The 21,894-nt window shown below is 42.8% G+C and overlaps 1 protein-coding gene across 1 annotated transcript in view; it reads left to right on the top strand.

Annotated features, from left to right (window-relative positions):
* rnmt (RNA (guanine-7-) methyltransferase) overlaps positions 1-19,453 on the top strand; it is a 33,237-nt gene extending 13,784 nt beyond the window's left edge. The window contains exons 5-10 of the mRNA XM_038808632.1: positions 4,269-4,450; positions 7,244-7,408; positions 9,190-9,307; positions 12,044-12,145; positions 15,327-15,360; positions 19,152-19,453. Coding sequence (XP_038664560.1) covers positions 4,269-4,450; positions 7,244-7,408; positions 9,190-9,307; positions 12,044-12,145; positions 15,327-15,360; positions 19,152-19,189 — 639 coding nt within the window. The 3' untranslated portion in view covers positions 19,190-19,453. The remainder of the gene's footprint in view (positions 1-4,268; positions 4,451-7,243; positions 7,409-9,189; positions 9,308-12,043; positions 12,146-15,326; positions 15,361-19,151) is intronic.
* The last annotated feature ends 2,441 nt before the right edge of the window (positions 19,454-21,894 follow it).

Here is a 21,894-nt window from a genome sequence, read left to right as displayed (position 1 = left end):
ACCCTTAGTGTCCCTTAGTGTTGGGTGGGGTTACTGGGTTATGAGGATAGGGTGGAGGTGTTAACCTTGGGTAGGGTGCTCTTTCCAGGAGCCGGTGCAGACTCGATGGGCTGAATGGCCTCCTTCTGCACTGTAAATTCTATGATTCTATGGTCGCCATCTCGTTTTTGTTTCATGACCATTTACTTAGCTGTCAATCATTGGCTTAAATGTGTATAATCTGTTTCATCAAATTTATTTCGCTTTCACCAAGGATGCAAAGTTAGTTCACGACAGCATTGCATTCTTTCTCATCTGGAGATTGAGGGAGACTGAATGTGGGTGGTGAGTGTATGCTAACTAACTAGGCTGAACCTCTTGGAGTTAAGTACAAAATACTGTTGTGATTGTAATGAAATCTTTAAATTATTTAATATTTATTTTCTTTCACAGGACAAGGATGGTATTGGCTAGACTAGCATTTATTGCCCAACCCTAATTGTCATTGAGAAGGTGGTGGGATCTTCAGTTGTTTGAACCACAGCACAAAATACCACAGATGGAGGTTACTTAGCCCATAATGCCCGAGTCAGCTCTTTGAAGTAAAATAGACCATAGAGAAATCCAGCACAGAACAGGCCCTCCGGCCCACGATGTTGTGCCGAACTTTTGTCCTAGGTTAATCATAGATTATCATAGAAATTTGGACGCTAAGGGCAATTTATCATGGCCAATCCACCCAACCTGCACATCTTTGGACTGTGGGAGGAATCCGGAGCACTCGGAGGAAACCCACGCACACACGGGTAGGATGTGCAGACTCCACACAGACAGTGACCCAAGCCGGAATCGAACCTGGGACCCTGGAGCTGTGAAGCAATTGTGTTATCCACAATGCTACCGTGCTGCCCTTAAGAAGAAATTAATCTACACACCATTATTCTACCATAATCCATGTACCTATCCAATAGCCGCTTGAAGGTCCCTAATGTTTCCGACTCAACGACTTCCACAGGCAGTGCATTCCATGTACCCACTACTCTCTGGGTAAAAAACCTACCTCTGACATCCCCCCCCTATAATCTTCCACCATTCACCTTAAATTTATGTCCCCTTGTAATGGTTTGTTCCACCCGGGGAAAAAGTCTCTGACTGTCTACTCTATCTATTCCCCATATCATCTTATAAACCTCTATCAAGTCGCCCCTCATCCTTCTCCGTTCTAATGAGAAAAGGCCTAGTACCCTCAACCTTTCCTCGTAAGACCTACTCTCCATTCCAGGCAACACCCTGGTAAATCTCCTTTGCACCTTTTTCAAAGCTTCCACATCCTTCCTAAAATGAGGTGACCAGAACTGCACACAGTGCTCCAAATGTGGCCTGACCAAGGTTTTGTACAGCTGCATCATCACCTCACGGCTCTTAAATTCAATCCCTCTGCTAATGAACGCTAGCACACCATAGGCCTTCTTCAAAGCTCTATCCACTTGAGTGGCAACTTTCAAAGATCTATGAACATAGACCCCAAGATCTCTCTGCTCCTCTACATTGCCAAGAACCCTACCGTTAACCCTGTATTCCGCATTCATATTTGTCCTTCCAAAATGGACAACCTCACACTTGTCAGGGTTAAACTCCATCTGCCACTTCTCAGCCCAGCTCTGCATCCTATCTATGTCTCTTTGCAGCCGACAACAGCCCTCCCCACTATCCACAACTTCACCAATGTTCGTACCATCTGCAAATTTACTGGCCCACCCTTCAACTCCCTCATCCAAGTCATTAATGAAAATCACAAACAGCAGAGGACCCAGAACTGATCCCTGCGGTACGCCACTGGTAACTGCGCTCCAGGCTGAATATTTGCCATCCACTACCACTCTGACTTCTATTGGTTAGTCAGTTCGTTATCCAACTGTCCATATTTCCCACTATCCCATGTCTCCTTACTTTCTGCATAAGCCTACCATGGGGAACATTATCAAATGCCGTACTAAAATCCATGTACACTACATCAACTGCTTTATCTTCATCCACATGCTTGGTCACCTCCTTAAAGAAGTTAATAAGACTTGTAAGTCAAGACCTACCCCTCACAAATCCATGCTGACTATCCATAATCAAGCAGTGTCTTTCCAGATGCTCAGAAATCCTATCCTTCAGTAACCTTTCCATTACTTTGCCTACCACCGAAGTAAGACTAACTGGCCTGTAATTCCCGGGGTTATCCCTATTCCCTTTTTTGAACAGGGGGACGGCATTTGCCACTCTCCAATCCCCTGGTACCACCTCTGTTGACAGTGAGGACAAAAAGATAATTGCCAACGGTTCTGCAATTTCATTTCTTGCTTCCCATAGAATCCTTGGATATATCCCGTCAGGCCCGGGGAACTTGTCTATCCTCAAGTTTTTCAAAATGCCCAACACATCTTCCTTCCTAACAAGTATCTCCTCTAGCTTAACAGTCTGTTTCACACTGTCCTCTCCAACAATATGGCCCCTCTCATTTCTAAATACTGAAGAAAAGTACTCGTTCAAGACCTCTCCTATTTCTTCAGACTCGATACACTTGATCGGACCTACCCTCGCTCTAGTCATTCTCATATTTCTCACATATGTGTAAAAAACCTTGGGGTTTTCCTTGATCCGACCCGCCAAAGATTTTTCATGCCCTCTCTTAGCTCTCCTAATCCCTTTCTTCAGTTCCCTCCTGGCTATCTTGTATCCCTCCAGCGCCCTGTCTGAACCTTGTATCCTCAGCCTTACATAAGTCTCCTTCTTCCTTTTAACAAGACATTTAACCTCTCTTGTCAACCATGGTTCCCTCACTCGACCATCTCTTCCCTGCCTGACAGGGACATACATATCAAAGACACGCAGTACCTGTTCCTTGAACAAGTGTCCTTCCCTGACTGCCTATGTTCCCAACTTATGCAATTCAATTCCTGTCTGACACCATTGTATTTACCCGTCCCCAATTATAAACCTTGCCCTGCTCCACGCACCTATCCCTCTCTATTACTAAAGTGAAAGTCACAGAATTGTGGTCACTACCTCCAAAATGCTCCCCCCCCTAACAAATCTATCACTTGCCCTGGTTCATTACCGAGTACCAAATCCAATATGGCCTCCCCTCTGGTCGGACAATCTACATTCTGTGTTAGAAAAGCTTCCTCGACACACTGCACAAACACCGCCCCATCCAAACTATTTGATCTAAAGAGTTTCCACTCAATGTTTGGGAAGTTGAAGTCACCCATGACTACTACCCTGTGACTTCTGCACCTTTCTAAAATCTGTTTCCCAATCTGTTCCTCCACATCTCTGCTGCTATTGGGGGGCCTATAGAAAACTCCCAACAAGGTAACTGCTCCTTTCCTATTTCTGACTTCAACCCATACTACCTCATAGGCAGATCCTCCTCGAACTGCCTTTCTGCAGCTGATATACTATCTCTAATTAACAATGCCACCCCCCCACCTCTTTACCATCCTCCCTAATCTTGTTGAAACATCTAGAACCAGGGACCTCCAACAACCATTTCTGCCCCTCTTCTATCCAAGTTTCCGTGATGGCCACCACATCGTAGTCCCAAGTACCGATCCATGCCTTAAGTTCACCCACAATCTAATTAGTTCCATGCCTCTTTCCCATAGCCTCGCATCTTTATCTATTTATCTTCCACTATTTATCTAGTTATCTTTTGAATGTTATTGAATCTGCTTCCCTCACCTTTCCCTGCATTACAGATGATCACAACTTGCAGTGCAGACTTTTTTCTCCTTGTGCCATCTCTGGTCCTTTTTGTCAACTTCTTTAAACCTCGGTCTTCTAGTTACTGATTTGTCTGCCATTGGAAGCAGTCTCTTTTTGCTTACTCTATCAAAGCCCCTATCAAATGCCCCCTTAAGCTTCTCCGCTTGCAAGAAGAGCAATCCTACTTTCTCCAGCCTGTCCACTCATGTCTGATGCGATGTCTGATGAATCTCCTCTGCCCCCTCTGACAGCCCTCAATATCCTTTGTAAATGTTGCCCATTTAAAGAAATTTGGAAACTTGTCCCCTGTCATCACAATCGTGGCTAAGGTGGAAGACGTACAATAAGCTTTAGTTGAAACAAAAATGATCACAATGATTTGTGACACATTTAGAAAGGCATTCAGCAGAAGATGGGAGACAAGTGTTTAAGAACTGTATATTTTTATTATTAACCTATATTCTTAGAATGCTCAGTTTTAGTTTAATCCTTGGTGTATGTTTAATGTAAATTGGCATTGCTATTTTTTTCAGGAGTTACTGGCTGAGAAATATCAGGATCCTGACATCATGTTTGATATCTGTAGCTGTCAGTTTGTCTACCACTATTCCTTTGAGACATTGCAACAGGCTGACACCATGCTGAAGAATGCCTGTGATCGCTTGCGCCCCGGCGGGTACTTCATTGGCACTACACCAAATGCTTATGAACTTGTGTGAGTCTGAATTTACCTTGGAGTAAACATCATTGCCAAAATTGCAACAAGAGTATGGGAGAAATAATCGGCGGGGACACTGAATGACAAAACTCTAATTTAGACCCCAATGAGAGGGTGACAAGCATGTGTGATGCGTTGGGCTGAGTTCACCACATTCTGCAGTTTCTGGTGATCTTATTTATCAATATGAACCGTTATAACTTGCCTGATTTTAATGGCCTGAATTTGTCCTCCCAGTTACTTATTCCCATATTAGAAACAGAATGCTCTGTTGCAAGTGGTGCCCTCCCACAATGCCTCCATCACTTTATAGGGGCGTAATGGAATAGACTGCTGCTTGCTTGCAGCTGCAAGAACACTCCAGAATCTCCACATCTGGGATGAAGCATTCAACTTAATTGATACCTCATGCACTTAGTAGCTTGAACACCAGCATAAACATAACTAGTGTACATCATCTACAGGATGCACTACAGCAACTTGCCGAGGTTTTGTCAGTTCCCAAACCTGTAACCTCTGCCACCTTGAAGGACAGGGCAGCAGGTGCATGGGAACAGCACCTCCCAAGTCCCCCTCCATGTTAGATGGCATTCTGACCTGGACCATGATTGCTGTGGGAAAGTCCTGGAACTCCCTACCAAACTACTGTGGGGGCACCTTCACCATACAGTCTACAGTGGCTCATGAAGACCCACCAGTATTTACCCAGTATTGCCTAGGGATAGACAGATGCCAGCAGCATCAGTGAACTCCACATCCTGAGAACGAATGCAAGAAAAACCTATTTCACGTGTTCAGTTGCATTTAAGAACATAAGAAATAGGAGCAGGAATAGGCGTTTGAGTCCGTTCCCTCATTCAATAAGATCATAGTTGATCTTCTACCTCAACTGACCTTCCTCCGTATCCCCATATTCCTTAAATTCTTTACAATTCCAAAAATCTATTTGGCTCTGTCTTGAATATGGGGCAGCACGGTTGCATAATGGTTAGCACTGTGGCTTCACAGTGCCAGGGTCCCAGGTTTGATTCCCCGCTGGGTCACTGTCTGTGCGGAGTCTGCACGGTCTCCCTGTGTCTGCGTGGGTTTCCTCCGGATGCTCCGGTTTCCTCCCACGTCCGAAGACGTGCAGGTTAGGTGGATTAGCCATGCTAAATTTCCCTTAGTGTCCACAAAGGTTAGGAGGGGTTATTGGATTCAGGGGATAAGGTGGAAGTGAGGGCTTAAGTGAGTCGGTGCAGACTCGATGGGCTGAATGGCCGCCTCCTGCATTGTGTGTTCTATGTGCTCATTGACTGCGCATCCACTTCCCTCTGGGGTAGAGAATTCCAAAGATTCACAAGCCTCTTGTGAAGAAATTCCTTCTCATCTCCGTTCAAAATTGTTGACCCGTTATTCTGACATTGTGACTCCTTGCTCTAGATTCCTTATTCAAGGGAAAAATCATCCTTCACTTACCCTGTCAAGCCCCTTAAGAATTTCATGTGTTTCAATTAGCTCACCTCTCGTTCTTCTAAACTCTTGGAAAGATAGGTCAGGTTATTCTGTCTCTCCTGATAGGGCAATCTGCTCATCCTAGGAATCCGTCTGATCTGCTATTCCGAGGAATCAATCTAGCGAACCTTTGATGCATTTCCTCTAAGCTAAGCATATTCTTTCTTGGATAAGGAAATCAAAAAAGTAACTGTACTTCAGGTGTGGTCTCGCCAAACCCCTGAGACATTGCAATGAAACATATTGACTCCAATTTGTTTGTAATGAAAGCAAACATACCATTTGCTTCCTTAATTGCTTGCTGTAACTTTTGCGAATTCTATTAAAGGATACGTGGCAAGGTCCTGTTGATTGCCAACATTTCCCAGTCTGTCACCTTTTTAAAACATGTTTTTATCTTTTTATTTTCTTAAAGTAGAAACTTTACATTCCTCCTCTCCAACTTCCATCTGCCATGTTCTTGCCCACTCAGCTAACTATCGCATCTACCGTTGCAGTCTCTTTGTATCCTTCTCATAGCTTACTTGCCCACCTAACTTTGTATCCTCAGCAAACTTGAACACATTGCACTCAATCCCCCACACTATGTTACTGACTGAGGTTGGGAACAGCCGAGGTCGAGCACTTGGCAGCCGAAGGGATATTTGCAGAATCTTATCTGACTGAGCTTTGCTTGTTATTTGCCCTACTTCCTGTCTTGTAATCACCAGTCTTGAGGTCTCATTTGAAATGCCGTCAAGTTGATGTATTTTGTAATCTTCATCAATGTTGTATTTTACGCTTGTATCCGTTTTCTTGACCTTCAGTCTTTTTTCCGTGAATCATTACATTTTATCTCTGGGCCCCTTATTTGTCTGGGAATTGCTTCATGGAACCTTGTTTATTATATTGGTGGTAATCTTTTTTTTAAATAAAAAAGCGAAGCCTACCTCAATCCATTTGACATCCTTTCCCCAAGTGTTTGGACCTCAATTAGCTTTGTTTCCCCAGCAACAGATGTTTCTACTTTCTAACCATGCCTGTTGAGTTCTGTTAGCTACTTTTGATCCTGAGTTTAGTTAAATACCTGGCCTCCCCTCCGATTTCAAAGCGAATTGGATGGTCAGCCATGATCATAATGAATGGCGGAGTAGGCTCGAAGGGCCGAATGTCCTATTTTCTATGTTTCTATGTATTGTGTTAGTGTCTAAATATTTTATTTAGTTTTAAGAGGAGCTGACATTTTCATAAGTATTATGCACAATGCTGCTTTCAAATGACATCGGCGTCACTTCAGTTTATCTCTTTCCTCTTCAGAAAACGCCTGGAAGCATCAGAAACCAACTCGTTTGGAAATAAATTGTACAGCGTGACATTTCAGAAGAAGGGTGAATACCCACTCTTTGGCTGCCAGTATGACTTTAACTTGGAAGGAGTTGTTAATGTCCCTGAATTCCTTGTTTATTTTCCACTGTTTGAAGAGTAAGTTTCTGACTGGATTGTACTGTGGAGCAAGCAGTCCTGATTCAAAATTAGTAACCCCAGACTACCAGGCTACCTCGCTTGACATATTCACAATTAACATCTTCAAAAAATTAAAACATGAGTTTCAGACGACTTGTCTTAATTGTTGGAATATGACCTTTAGTTAAAATGTCATCCACAGGATCATAGAACAGCGTGGAAGGAGACAGATCCCCTGAGTGTTTCAACTCAAAATATTTTTTAACGTGCACGATACCAGTCAAACACATAATAATAACCGTTTATTGTTGCAGTGAAAAGCCCGAGTCGCCACATTCTGGCGCTTGTTCGGGTAAGCTAGTACGGGAATTGAACCCGCACTGCTGGCCTTGTTCTGCATCGCAAACCAGCTGTCTAGTCCACTGAACTAAACCAGCCCACTTAATGTGTAAGTGGACAGTCACAAACAGCAGCAAGCTTTAATCCTTGCCTTGAGTTCCAGGGAAACTTAACATTTACACTGGTAAAACAAATCTGCGTTTGCAGTTTGAAAAAAGGTGGGACTTGCTTTTCATGCCCCTTGGAACATCCTAAAGCCAGTGAATAACTATTGAAGTGCAGTAATTGTTGTAGGAAATATGGCAACCAATTTGCTCAATGCATGCTCCCACAAACAGCAATATGATAAAGACCAGACAATATTTTTTGTGTAGTTATGTTGTTTGAGGGGTAAATATTGGCTAAGACTCCTGGAGAATTCCCCATACTCTTTGAAATAGTGTCTTGGAATCTTTTGCTTCCACAGGTAAACAGGGCTTCAGATTAAGGTGCAAAATGGCACCTCTAATGGTTCAGCACTCTCAGTACTGCAGGAGGGTCAGCCTAGTCTCCTGTTCTCCAGTTTCTGGAGTGGGACACAATCTGCTGCCAACTGAGGCACAGCTGATACCAAGTAACCGAGCATCAGGATTAGTAGACCACTAGTTATCGGGAACTGCGTTCAGACAACTTTTATTTAAAAAGAAAACCCTCTTATGTTACTGCCTGGCGCAAATGGTTCACTGAGGCAGTTTGACCTGTAAAGGCCAAACGGCGAGCTACACTCTTGGGGGAAGGTCAGGACATTCTTTGCTGGCTTCCTTCAAGCTGAGTTGGGGTTGGGGAGATTTCAGAGGCTCTACCGCTTTGGGGGGAGCTTTCCACGTTCTAGGCAATTTTTAATTGAACTGAAATACAGCTCACAGTGTAAGCACGGTTTTGTGGCTCTTCCAAAAAAGAATATTCAGTGTTTTTTCTCTCCCTTTGTAATTTGTTGTAAATTGGTCCCCAGTCAATATTTTTGAGAAAGCGTACCTGTATTTGCTTTGAATCTTCACTTTCATTCTCTCTTAACCATCCTGCTCCCAGCTAAAAAAAAATTAAAAGAATTAAAGCGCAATTGCAATGAATTAGTTATGCAAGTCACACAATATTGTGCATCTTTTCATTTGGGGTAAGGGACTTGCCACTCTTGAAGTAATTGCTTGTACATTGGGAAATATAATGGGGGTTTTAATCTTCCAATTTGTTTCATGCTGGATTGTAGACCTGCTAAGGATAATTTTATGAGCTCATGGTTGTCCATTAAAGTGAACATGTTAGTGTGTTAGTAAATGTGTTTGTGAGCTCATTGTGGGAATTAAAGCCTTTACCATGCATTACTGCCCCCTCAGACAATTGGCCAAATCCTTTTCGATATAATTTCTCCCAGTATGGGGGTTCAGTGTAATTTGATAAACTATTCCTGTTTGTGCTTCTAGGATGGCTAAAAAGCACAAGATGAAGCTCATTTTAAAAATGACTTTTGCGGAATTTTTTAAAGAAAAAGTCCAGAATTCCGAACACAAAATGCTGTTGAAGAAAATGAAGTCATTGGAGGTAAAGATGAAATTGTAGCAAACGAAGATTCTGGCCACTTCACACTGGATGAGCATCAATGGCCTCTCTGATGTTGACTTAATTTTGTTAATGTTAAAACGCATGAAATATCAAGTTTGTGGTGCAAAATTCAGCGTGCTTGGGATTGGTTGAAATCAAAAGTTTTAATTTGGATGTTTTTCCAACATTGTGGTTAATGAATGGCTCTGTTTCCTTTCCTCGTTTGGGAGGACGAGTTGATACAGAAAGTTTCACAGTCTCAATTTGCAGAAATCAGAACTTTATGGAATCGACACACTCCTGCGTTGGATCTGAAAGTTATGAATTAGTCATAGAGGCTTACAGCATGAAAACCGTCCCCTCAGCCCAACTTGTCCATTCTGCCCACTTTTTACCACTAAGCTAGTCCCAATTGTGTGTGTCATATTTTAGTATTGCTAATTACACTTCATACTGGCTGCTTAGTTGCAAATGTAAGTAGGTCCTTTTCATTGCCAAGTCCTACCCTAAAACTCTCCTCTCTCTTTCCTCCTTTAAGATGCTCCCAAAAACCTACCGCTTTGGCTGAGTTTTTGGTCAAACATCCTAATATCTCCTGTGGATCTGCATCGGATCAAAACATTGTACAGGGAGAGGAAACAGGAAACGTTTTAAATAAAATTAAACAAAGAGACCTAAATTCCCCCCCCCCCCCCCCCCTGCAAATTGTATTTTTAAATTCGTACTACAATTCCGTGTTATGCTTTAAAATGTGGCAGAACTTGAGAAGCACTTTGCTGACATCTTGTGACAGAAATTACAAATGACCACTTCTGGATCAATAAAGTGGTCTGCTTCTCTGGCTTCCTATTTTGGATATTATTGTTTGCTACAGCTTGAAGTGAAAAGTGAAAATCGCTTATTGTCACAAGTAGGCTTCAATGAAGTTACTGTGAAAAGCCCCTAGTCGCCACAGTCCGGCACCTGTTCGGGGAGGCCGGTACGGGAATTGAACCCGCTCCGCTGGCCTTGTTCTGCATTACAAGCCAGCTGTTTAGCCCAGTGTGCTAAACCAGCCCCTGACTCTGCTTTTGTTAGTTTTCCCTTAAAACTAACATCTTTTGAGGTTAAGGATCCACAATTTTTTCTTCTTATCTTGTTCGCTGCCCTTTGATACAGACAACATGAGAAAAGTCAGGAGTGATAAAAGACCATTCAGTCAGTCTGTTGTTTCTCTAGTGCATTAACTTGGACAATCATGGAATTCGGTTGTACTTTAAACACCAGTATTTCTATGTCTCTTACTTTCTTTGGCAAATGATTCCTGTCATGTAATGCTTTTGTGCCTGTTTGGACAATTAAATTAACTTTCAAACCCTGAATTATCCGCTAATTTTGAATCGCAACATTTAATTAAGCCCAGACTGTACATTCTTCCAAGTAATCCCGGCCTGTTTACAGCGAGGGCATGGTTACCAATAACATAACATCTCGACTCTAATGCTGAAGACTGGTGCTACAGAACAAACCGTTCTTGTAGCCAAGCTGTTCCCATACAGCTATGATGCTGGCATCGACCTGACAAAGTGGGAAATTGCCCTGCTATGTCCTGTCGACAAAAAGCAGTTTGAACCCAAACTAGCCAATTACCACCATCAATCTATTCTCAATCATCAGTAAAGTAGTGAAATGTTATTGACAGTGTCATCAAGTGGCTCTTACTCAACAGTGGGCAGCGTGGTGACACAGTGGTTAGCACTGCTGCCTCAGTGCCAGGGACTGCACTAATTCGGGAGCATGGCTCACTATCATCTTAAGGACATGGGGTGTGCAATAAATGCTGGCCTTGCTAGCAACACACACAACCTGTGAGTAAATTAGAACATGCTTTGTGCATGAAACCTGTTGTGATCAAAAGTCTCTGCAGAGCAGTTAAAATTCACTCAAAGAACAATGCAGCACAGGAACAGGCCCTTCAGCCCTTCAAGCCTGTACTGGACATGATACTAGCCTTTGTCAAAACCCTCAGCACTTCTTTGTACTGTATCCCTCTGTACCCATCCTATCCATGTATTTGTCAAGATGCCTTTTGAACACTGTTAATGTATCTGCTTCCAAAACCTCCCTGGCAATGCGTTCCTGGCACTCGCCACCCTCTGTGTAAAAAAAAAAAAAACCTACATTGCACATCTCCTCTAAACTTTGCCCCACGGACCTTATGCCCGCTGATGACTGACCCCTCCACCCTGGGAAAGAGTGCCTGCCCGATCCACTCTATCCATGCCCCTCATAATCTTGTAGACCTCTCTCAGGTCACCCCATAACCTCCGTCTTTCTAATGAAAACAGCCCATTCAGCCTCTCTGCATAGCTAACATCCTCCAGACCAGGCAACATCCTCGTAAACCTCCTCCGCACCCTCTCCAAAGCCTCCACATCATTCTGGTATTGTGGTGACCAGAATTGTCCACAATATTCCTAATGTGGCCGTGCCAAGGTTCTATAGAACTGCAGCATGACTTGCCAGATTTTATACGTGATGCCCTGTCCAATGAAGGCAAGCATCCGTATGCTTTCTTGACTACCTTGTCCACTTGTGTTGCCATTTTCAAAGATTCACTAATGAATTTGTTTTCTCAACCCGGTTTTCAAAATTTCTTGAATAGCACTTGAATGTAAAGAGGAAGCCGTAAGTTTTCAACTTAGATCATGTGTGTATTCTTTAATGATATCTGTTCTATTTTTGTGTATTTTACAGCAATATCCTAGTGCAGAGAATAGTGATAGCCCTGAGATTAATAAGGAGGATTATGTGCATGCAGAAGATTACCTGAAGAACCCGCAAGCAAGACCACCAATCGTAAGTTTGAATAGCTCCTTTTTATCTGGAGCCGTCCAGTGAATATTTGCCACTTTAATAACTTTTAATTAATTGTCCCAGGCTTTCCTTTGTGCTGAAAAGTCATTTGCTATTTTTCCAGAGCCCCATTTTATTTCCTGCGAATTGAAAGCCCAAATGAAGATTGCTAGAGATTTCCTTAAATTGGCTCTCTCAATTTTATAATGTCTGTAAGATATTAATAGGAAAGGCTGCTGGCAAATAATTTTCAGCTAGTCCCAAGGAGAGCTCAACTGGAGGACTAATACCTCACTTTAGGTTAAGAAATGGTATTCGGCCAAATACTTCAAACAAATACAAAATGTCTTTGCCGGCTGTATTCATAACATTTGGAAGGTATCAGGAATCTCGGTTGGCATGGCTCCAAGTGGAACTGGCATTGCACAAAATTGGTGACTGAAACATTGAGACTACATTTTAATTAAGTACAAGACATTTGCTAATAGGAATACCAAGGTGCACAGAATACCGGGAGAGAAATAGCACAGGAGTAGTGAATAAAAAGTTATTCAGTGGGGTCAGAGTAAGGGCAAAAGCAATAAAGTCTAAATAAGGGTAAATACGCATGTGTTTGAATGCACAACATGTGGTGAATAGGATTGGTGAGCTACAGGTGCAGTTTGGTTTGTGGATGAAGAAAGGGCAGGACTGGCGGATGCAAGGTTTTCAGGAAAAATGAGAAAGGAAGAAAAGGGAAGGGGAGGCTGTTTTGATTAAGGAGAACATTGCAGTGCTGGAGAAGGGACATTCTAGAGGAGTGCAGGACAGATCTATTTGACTAGAGCCAAGGAACTAAAAAGATGCAATTACATTGCTTGGTGTCGTTTTCAGGGATTACTCACTAACGAGTATGATTGCCCACCTAAGAAACCATGTGTTACTGGTCATGAGTTCGGTGGATTCTTGCTGTTGATTCCGATCCTTCGACTGCACACTTGGCAGGTGTTTCCGGGAGGTGGGATTGGTCTTTGGACGCTAGATTGGTAGTATTCCTTTCTCAGGCTCCTTTTCCCAGTCTCCTTCTGCTGTCGGGTGTCCTTGAAGAATTGTGTCCATTCAATCAGGACGTTCCTCCAAGTAGTCCTTTTCTGAGTCAGGGTCTCCCAGATCTTGACATCCATGTTGCACTTCTTGAGGTAAGCCTTCAGGGTGTCTTTGAAGAGCTTCCTGTGTCACCCTCTTATTTGGAAGCCTTTCTTGAGCTTGGTGAAGAAGATTTGCTTTGGCAGTCGGGACTCTGACATCCAAAACACATGGCTGGCCCAGCAGAGTTGGTTTTGGATGATTATGCCTCGATGCTGGTGTTCTTTGCTCCTCAAGATCACTGATGTTAGCACTCCTGTTTTCCCTGCTGATGTGAAGAATCCATTTTGGACAGTGTTGATGGGCCTTGAGGTGGAGTCTGTACATAATCTAAGTATCTGAGCCGCATGGAAGAGTTGGGAGGACGATCGTCTTGTACACGAGGATCTTGGTCTTAGCACGGATGTTGAGATCTTCAAAGATTACTGTCCTTGGGCATCTGAAGGAGGTGCTCGCGGATTGGATATGATATTGGATCTCTGCATCAATGTCAGCCTTCGAGCAAAGGTGGCTCCCAGATATGGGGAATACGTTTGGCAGGGTTTCTCCGTTGGTCCTGATGGAGGAAGAGACTGGATCTTGCCCTGGTTCGGGTTGGTAAAGGACTTGAATCTTGTTGAGGCTGAGACCAGTTCTTTGGTATGCTTCTGTAGATGTCAAGCAAGGCTTGGCGATTGTCTTCTGAGTGGAGATGGCAATGCCACCCTCGCACTGCAATTCCACAAGCGATGTCAGTGTAATTTTCTTCTTGGATTTCAACTGGTTGAGGTTGAAAACTTTTGCGTCCATCCTGTAGACCACGTCTACTCCACTGGGAAGCTTGTTCTTGACAAGGTGAAGGGTGGCAGTGATGAAGATGGTGGGGTGATGACACATCCCTGCTTGACTCTAGTCTTGACCTCCAAGGTTTCTGTCTTACTGTCTTATTTCCATCGGTGAGGACTGTTGCTGACATCTTGTTGTGGAGGAGCTGGACGTTGTTGATAAATTTCTCTGGGCAGCTGGCCTTTGTCAGGGTCTTCCATAGCCCTTCCCAAGTTAAAAGCCTTAGATTGATGAAGGCCATGTAGAGTGGTTAATATTGCTCCTGACAATTCTCTGGAAGTTACCGAGCAACCATTCTGCTTGTTTGGAAGCCATGCTGGTTTTCTGGAAGGATTTCTTCAGAGACTGTGAGAGAGTGGCTATGCAGGATTCAGGCGATGATCTTCCTGCTGATTGAGACTAGGAGAATTCCTTTGTAGTTCCCACACTCCGCTTTGCCTCCTTTCTTGAAGATGGCGGCAATGCTGGCATCCCTGAGGTCGATGCTACCTGGACTATGATGAAAGTGGAAGTAATTAATACACTGGAAGGATTTAAAATTTAATACGGTGGAGGTATTGGCCAGTCTGTCGATTCTTAGTTGATAAAGGCAACAGAAGGGGTTGAGGTGCATCCAAGGATACTGAGGAACGTGAAGAGTGGAAACTGTGGAGATGTTCGCCATAATTTTCCAGTCTTTATAGACTCTGGGCTGGTGCCAAAGGACCTGGAGAGTTGCAAATGTTACAGCCCTGTTCAAAAAAGTGTGTAAAGGTTGGCCCAGCAACTAGGGGCTTGTCAATTTAATTTCTGTGGCGGGAAAACACTTGAAGCAATAATTTGGGACAAAATGCAGGTTAATTAAGGAAAGCCAGCATGGATTTGTTCAGGAAAAATAAATATATTTTATATTTATTGTGACCCTACATTTTCTGACAAAATAATGCCACAAAGTTACAAAATAATACAGCACCCAAAACAAGGAAAGGCAAAAAAAAAAGATACAGCTTAACCCGCACGAGCGTAGAATTGATAACATTTATATTAGAAAAAGTTGTTGAAATTACCTGCAAAGGAGGACATTTTAGAAGCAAACCTTGGGGAAGCAGAAAATGTACATTTTTGTTTATTGAAAATGGGCCAATGAGTGTTTAAAATTTTGAGCAATGATATTCAAGAATTTGTGGGAGATGCAGTTAGGAAATTTTCAATGGAACCACTACAAAATATTGTTTTTGTGCCTTTTGTTTCACAGGGAACGTTAAGCAAATCTGAGTGGGAGGCTACAAGTAAGTATAACCCTTTCAACCACCCTTCTGGTCAACAACAGAGGAACACAGTAAAAGAAAATATGGTAGAGTTGCAAAAGAAGATAAAACTTTGTGAAAGAGGTAGATTTTAAGGAACTTCTTGAAGAACAAATAGGTGTGTGTAGGGAGGGCATTGCAGAGCTTGGGGCCATTGCAACTGAAGGTATGTTTACCCGTGGTGGAGTGATTAAAATTGGAATTGTTGAAAAGGCCAGATTGGATGAGTGACAATATCTTGGGAGAATTGTGAAGCTGGAAGAGTCACAGAGATAGGGATAGACGAAGCTATGGAGGGATTTCAAAACAATAATGAGATTTCTGAAACATAGACATGTTGAAGCATTTCTCTTTGCACTCAGGACACTTTGCAAGAATTCCGATATGGGGGGTGAACAATACTTTATACTGTCTGAGAAGAGAGTGCTGATTGGTTGGCAAGTGGACTCTGGTAGAGACATTGTCATGGTTAATGCACCAGTTGATAGTGGCTCTCTTAAGGAGCAGCTCACTTACTACAGATGCTCACTTCAGGGTCAATGTGACACTAGGGTTGTGAACAGTTGTGATTATTCTCAGACAGTTGCCAGGGAGTGGGATGGAGTTGGTAGCTAGGGAACAGAATTTGGAATTGGGACTGGAAACAGTGGCTACACTTGTCTCAATATTTAGTTGAAGGAAATTTCTGCTCATTGGATTATCAAATTGTAATTGTCTTTTCACCATATGGAGTTAAATGAGCCCTGGTTAACATTGATATCAATTCCTTCTCCAAAAATACTCGATAGTAAGGAGAGAGATCCAGTAACACTGCTAAACCTCAGTACATTACACAGGACTTGTTACATGTGGGTGTTACAACACACGTGGCCCTTCTCAAGGGCAGTCAGTGATGGGCAGTAATTGCCAGCTGACCCAGCGGCACCCACATCCTGTAAGATCAGGAGCAGAATTAGGCCACTCGGCCCATTGAGTGCTCCGCCATTGATAGTTTTCTCATCCCCATTCTCTGCCTTCTTCCCGTAACCCCTGATCCCCTTATTAATCAAGACCCTGTCTATCTCTGTCTTAAAGATAAATCTTTGCAGAGTTATTACATATTTTAAAAGTCTGCCATTGAATCTCTACTGTCCTACCCTTAACTTCGTTTTCCAGGTCACTTTAGCCAATTATGCCTTCGTCCCATTGTATGAATGGTGTCGTACCCTTAGACACAATTCATAGACCCAAACTTTCTACCTTCAAGCTGAATATGAAATTCTTTTATGTTATGATCGCTGTTGCCTTGAGGCACCTTTACTTTAAGGTCACTAATTAATCTTGTTTTCTTGCATGTTACCAAGTCTAGGATAGTCTGCTCCCTGGTTGACCATAGAATGTACTGCTCTAAGTAATTGTTCCGAATAAACTCTGATCTTACTTTCCAGGATGCCTTTGCAATCCCATTTGCCCAATTTATTTTGCTATACTGCATATTCTGCTATAAAGGAAATCGATTTGTCATCGCATATTTAACTAAAATAGTTGAATTGTCGATGGAACATTTCAATATCCTTAAGTTTTAGAAAATACTGTCATATTTTCCTGGTTTTGCTTTGCAAGTGTGAATGAAAATGCAATAAATTTTGCAGTATACTATTGCTGCCAATAGATGGTGTGGCTATAGCGTGTACTGTAAGAATAGAAAGCTGCTGTGCATTGTGTAAGAAACATTTTTCCAATTGTTTATATTCTGTGACATACACTGGGGTGTTTCAATATTCTTTTGGCTTTGTTTATAAAATGCAGTGGTTTTGTCATTTCTCCTTTTCCTCTTTCTCTGCATTTCATGAACCCTGTGTTAAGTGTGCAGGGGCAGATGCGTGGAGACGAAATTTACTGCAGAGAAGTGTTAGAAGAAGTTTTGCTGGGAAGAATGAGGAGTGGCAGTAAAAAATAAAAGATGCAATTCTAAACAGGAGTTGTGGTGGGATCTGTGGTTATCGGTGCACAAACGTTGAAGGTGTTGTGATGGCTAGGGCAAGTTGTTGAGGCATAGAGAATCCTGTGATTTATAAATGGGGCCACAAAGTCAAAAAGCAAAGATGTTACAGCGAACTTGTTGGACACTGGTTCAGTCTCAACTGGAGTATTGTGGCTACAACCTTGGGGAGAATGTGAAGGCATTAGAGAGTGTGATTTAGGAGAATAGTTCCAGACATGAGGGGACTTCAGTTACGTGGATAGATTGGAAATGCTGGGCTGCTCTGCTTGGAGAAGAGCAGTTCGAGAAGATTTGATGGAGGTGTTCAAAGTCATGCGGGGTCCGGCCAGGGTAAACAGGAAGAAACTGTTCCCACTATTGGAAGAATCAGGAACAAGAGGACACAGATTAAAGATAATTGCCAAAAGAAGAATGACGACATGAGGAGATCTTAATCACACAGCAAATGGTTAGGATCTGGAATGCACTGTTAGTGTGCGGTGGAGGCAGATTCAATCATAGCTTTCAAAAAGAAATTGGGTAATTATCTGGAGAGGAAATTTGGGAAATTGATAGGGCTATTGGAAAATGGTGGGGAATTGGGATTAGTTGAGTTGCTTTTGCAGAGAGTTAGTATGATCATGAGCCCAATGGCTGCCTCCTCTGCCATCATCTTTAATTCAATGAAGGAAGTTAGACAGAAATGGAGATTGGGTTAATTGTATTGTTCCACTGTGAAACTATCCGCAGCTCTGTGTTTTTCTGCACTTTTGCAATTTTTACCTTGCTCTGTCTTAAAGGCCTTGAGTGACTGTACCTCAGTGACCAATAGGTGTCCGATATTGCTTTTGGTCAAATGTTGAGCCAAGATGGTTAAAAATCTTGTGGCATTATTTCAAAGAAGAGAAGGGGAGTTCTCCTCCCTGCTGTCCTGGCCAATATTTATCCCTCAACCAATCACAACAACCAGATCTGCTCATTACCACATTGCTGTTTGTGGAACCTTGCTTTGTGTAAATTAGCTGCTATATTTCTTACAACAGTGATTACTCTTCAAAACTACATAGTTAGTCACAAGTTTTGAGGATTCGGGGCCTGTGAAAGGCTCTGGTGGAAGATAAATAGGAGAGATGGTGGCGTCATGGTATTGTCACTGGACAACGGCCCAGGCTAATGCTCTGAGGGGACATGGGCTTGCAGGCCACCATGGCAGCTGGTAGAATTGAAATGCAATTAATAAATCTGGAAAGCTAGTCTCCGTAATGGCGCCATGAAGCAGACATAAATTGTTGTTAAAAACTCACCTGGTTTTCTCTTTGAGAAGGAAATCTGCCACCCTCACCTGGCCTGGCCTACATGTGATCCTTGACTGCCCTCTGAAATGGCTGAGCAAGTCACTCCGTTCAGGGGAAATTGGGGATGGGCAACAAATGATGGCCTTTCCAGCCGCGCCCCGATCCTATGACAGTGACCAGATATTTCATAGATGACCATCTATGTATATCAAGCTCTTAATTCTTGATCTCTCATCCAACATTACAACAGTGACTACACTCTGCTGTAAAGTGTTTAGAGAAGTCCAGTGGTTGTGGAAATTACTTAATAAATGCAAGTCTCCTCGCACTCTGAGCTTTTCATCCTATTTCTTAAATGATTTTACCTAGTCATGTCCAGGTGTGAGTAACAACAATAAAGTAAACAATTTGTTAAAACATTGGCATCCATTGCACCCAACCACGCATGACGGTGCATTTATATCTGAAAATGGGCATCGCAATGACCATTCTTTTTTTGCATACTTTCTCCTCAGGCATATATTTAGTTTTTGCGTTTGAAAAGCTGCCATAAACAAATGAGCAAACCGCCATTTTTCGCTGGGAACTTCTTTGGTACCTGAAGATATGAAGCTCCAGCACTAAAGGACTTAACTGTAGCAGTTGACCCTTTGAAGACTTCTTTGACGTACAGTATTTTAAGACTGACATTTGTGCCAGTTAAGTCTACACGATATTTTGGATGATTGTGGATTCAAGCTGAAGTCCTCGGTGGGCCGGTTTTCCAAGTTGTTACATGTACGAGAAGCGATGGCTGGAACGTTTCTCCCCCCCCCCCCCCCCCCCCCCCCCCCCCCCCCCCCCCCCCATTAATTTTCTTTGTTCATTACTTGTTTTTGTTTTACTTGCCAGTATATATTTTTGTTTAAAACCTTTTTGGATACTGAACTTTTATTTTTTAGGTTGACCAAGTTCAAGAAGCGGCGATGTTAGAAAGTTGAATTGGTTGTTTAAATATGTTATTTAAAAAAAACTTAAAAGACTGGTTTTGTTGGTCTCGCTGCCTGTGATTTGCATTGCTGAACAGGCTAGATTAAACCATGTAACCAAAGCTTTGTGTTCGTGCATTTTCTGAAGACGCACAATCTGGCCATCTCTTGAACCCATCTTCTAGGAGTTACTTCAGTCGTCTTCTCTAGTAATGCGATATGTTTTTCTTTTTTTGTGAAGTAGATCAGTCTCCATCTCTTGTTTGTTATTTTCCTAGCGGTTGAACTATTTCCCCCTGTGTGAACAATCTATCTGCATCAGCTTTATCAGTCTCTTGCTTTTGTAAGTTTGAAAACTTCATTTGAACTACCTCCTATCTTTTTGTTTTTCCTCCTGCGGTAAGAACAAGTCCAACCTTTAACCCGTTTCAATTTACGCTGTACCTTCAGGGGGGAATGTTGTGGTACATTGACCTTGAATGCACAGAATACTGGAACCCATGTTCTATGCTGCAATAATGTAATTTTGTTACTTACTGGTCGAATTTCACAAAGTGGGCATATTCCTCCTGAACTCAATTCATTTTTCGTTAGCTGCTCAGCTTTTATTCTTTCATGGGAGGTGGGTGTCGCTGGCAAGGCCTGCACTTGTTGCCCATCCCCTATTTGCCCTTGAACTGAACGACTTGCCCAGTGATTTCGGAGGCAGTTAGGAGTCACATTGCTGGGAGTCTGGAGGCGCACGTAGACCCAGAATGGGTAAGGACGGCAGATTTCTTTCCCTAAAGGAGATTAGTGAACCCAGATGGATTTTTAACAGCAATCAATGATAGTTGTCATGCTCACCATCAGTGAGACTTGCTTTATATTCCAGATACATTAACTGTATTTATATTCCACAAGTTGCCGTGGTGGGGTTTGAGCTCACATTGCCTAGGCATATTAGGCTGGGTCTCTGGAGTACGAGTCAAGTGACATTACCACTCCCCCAATGTCGTCTCATTCTAATTTTAATACCTGCTGACTAGGGATACCTTATTTCTGATACATTTGTTCAATTTAGTGGTCCTAGGGCAATCCACTGCTGTGTCCCACTCACCAGTCACAGCGGTTATATTTGTTAGGTTAAATCTAGAGTCCCGACAACCAGTCTGGAAACATGAGCGGCACAGTGGTTAGCACTGCTGCCTCACAGCGCCAGGGACCTGGGTTCAATTCCGAACTTGGGTGGGTGACTGTGTGGAGTTTGGACATTCTTCCCCGTGTCTGTGTGGGTTTCCTCCCACAGTCCAAAGATGCCCAGGTTAGGGTGATTGGCCATGTTAAATTGTACCTTCGTGTCCAAGGTTAGGTGAGGTTACGGGGATCGGGCAGGGTAGTGGGCTTGGGTGGGGTGCTCCTTTGAAAGCTCTGTGCAGACTCGATGCGCCGAATGTTCGGTACTTACAAAAATTTTATTTAGTGTATCCAATTTTTTTTTCCCCAAGGAGCAATTTTGCACGGCCAATCCACCCAACCTGCACATCTTTGGTTGTGGGAGTGAGACCCACGCAGACACGGAGAGAATGTGCAAACTCCACATGGGCAGTGTCCTGGGGCCGGGATTGAACCTGGGTCCTCAGCATCATGAGGCAGCAGTGCTAACCACTGTGCCACCCTATGGTCTCCTGTACTGTAGGGATTCTGAATTCAAATCGCATGGATGGTAATTTGTGAATTGTCTTTAGCTAATTAAAATCTGGAATAAAAAGCTAGTCCCAGTGATGCTGAGCTAACAGATTTGTTGTAAAAGTCCACTAGTTTACCAATGTCCTTTAGGGAAGGAAACCTGCCACCCTTCCCAGTCTGGTCCATATGTGACTAGACGCTCGGCAGTGTGTTTGATTCCTAACTGTTCTTTGAAATGGGCTAGCGGGCCACTAAGGCTGCTCACCACCAGTTTCTCAAGTAAAGTTGAGAATGGACAATATATCCTCCTCTTGTCAGTGACACATCCTGTGAACGAATGAATAAACTAAAGTAAAACTTGTTTATGGCTTCCCCACCTTTTTTTGTACAGGATTTTGTGCTGTACCTCCTCCATACCATTTGGTTTTCGTTGTGCCTTAGCATCTCGAGTCAATCCTTGTTGAATACCCTTTAAATCTAATTAAAGCTATCATCCGTATTTTACTCTAAGTTGGTAAAATGTGTTTTTTTTTAATTCAGTAAGTTAATTCTTTATATATTTTTCACTAAATGCCACACGCATTTTGGACTTTTTTTCAGTACAAATTAAGCGTTGGTGATG

Source organism: Scyliorhinus canicula, chromosome 10 (genome assembly GCF_902713615.1).
Source record: "Scyliorhinus canicula chromosome 10, sScyCan1.1, whole genome shotgun sequence".
NCBI classification, from domain to species: Eukaryota; Metazoa; Chordata; class Chondrichthyes; order Carcharhiniformes; family Scyliorhinidae; genus Scyliorhinus; species Scyliorhinus canicula.
The sequence above is the reverse complement of the archived record's forward strand: the minus strand, read 5'-3'. Positions and strand labels throughout refer to the sequence as shown.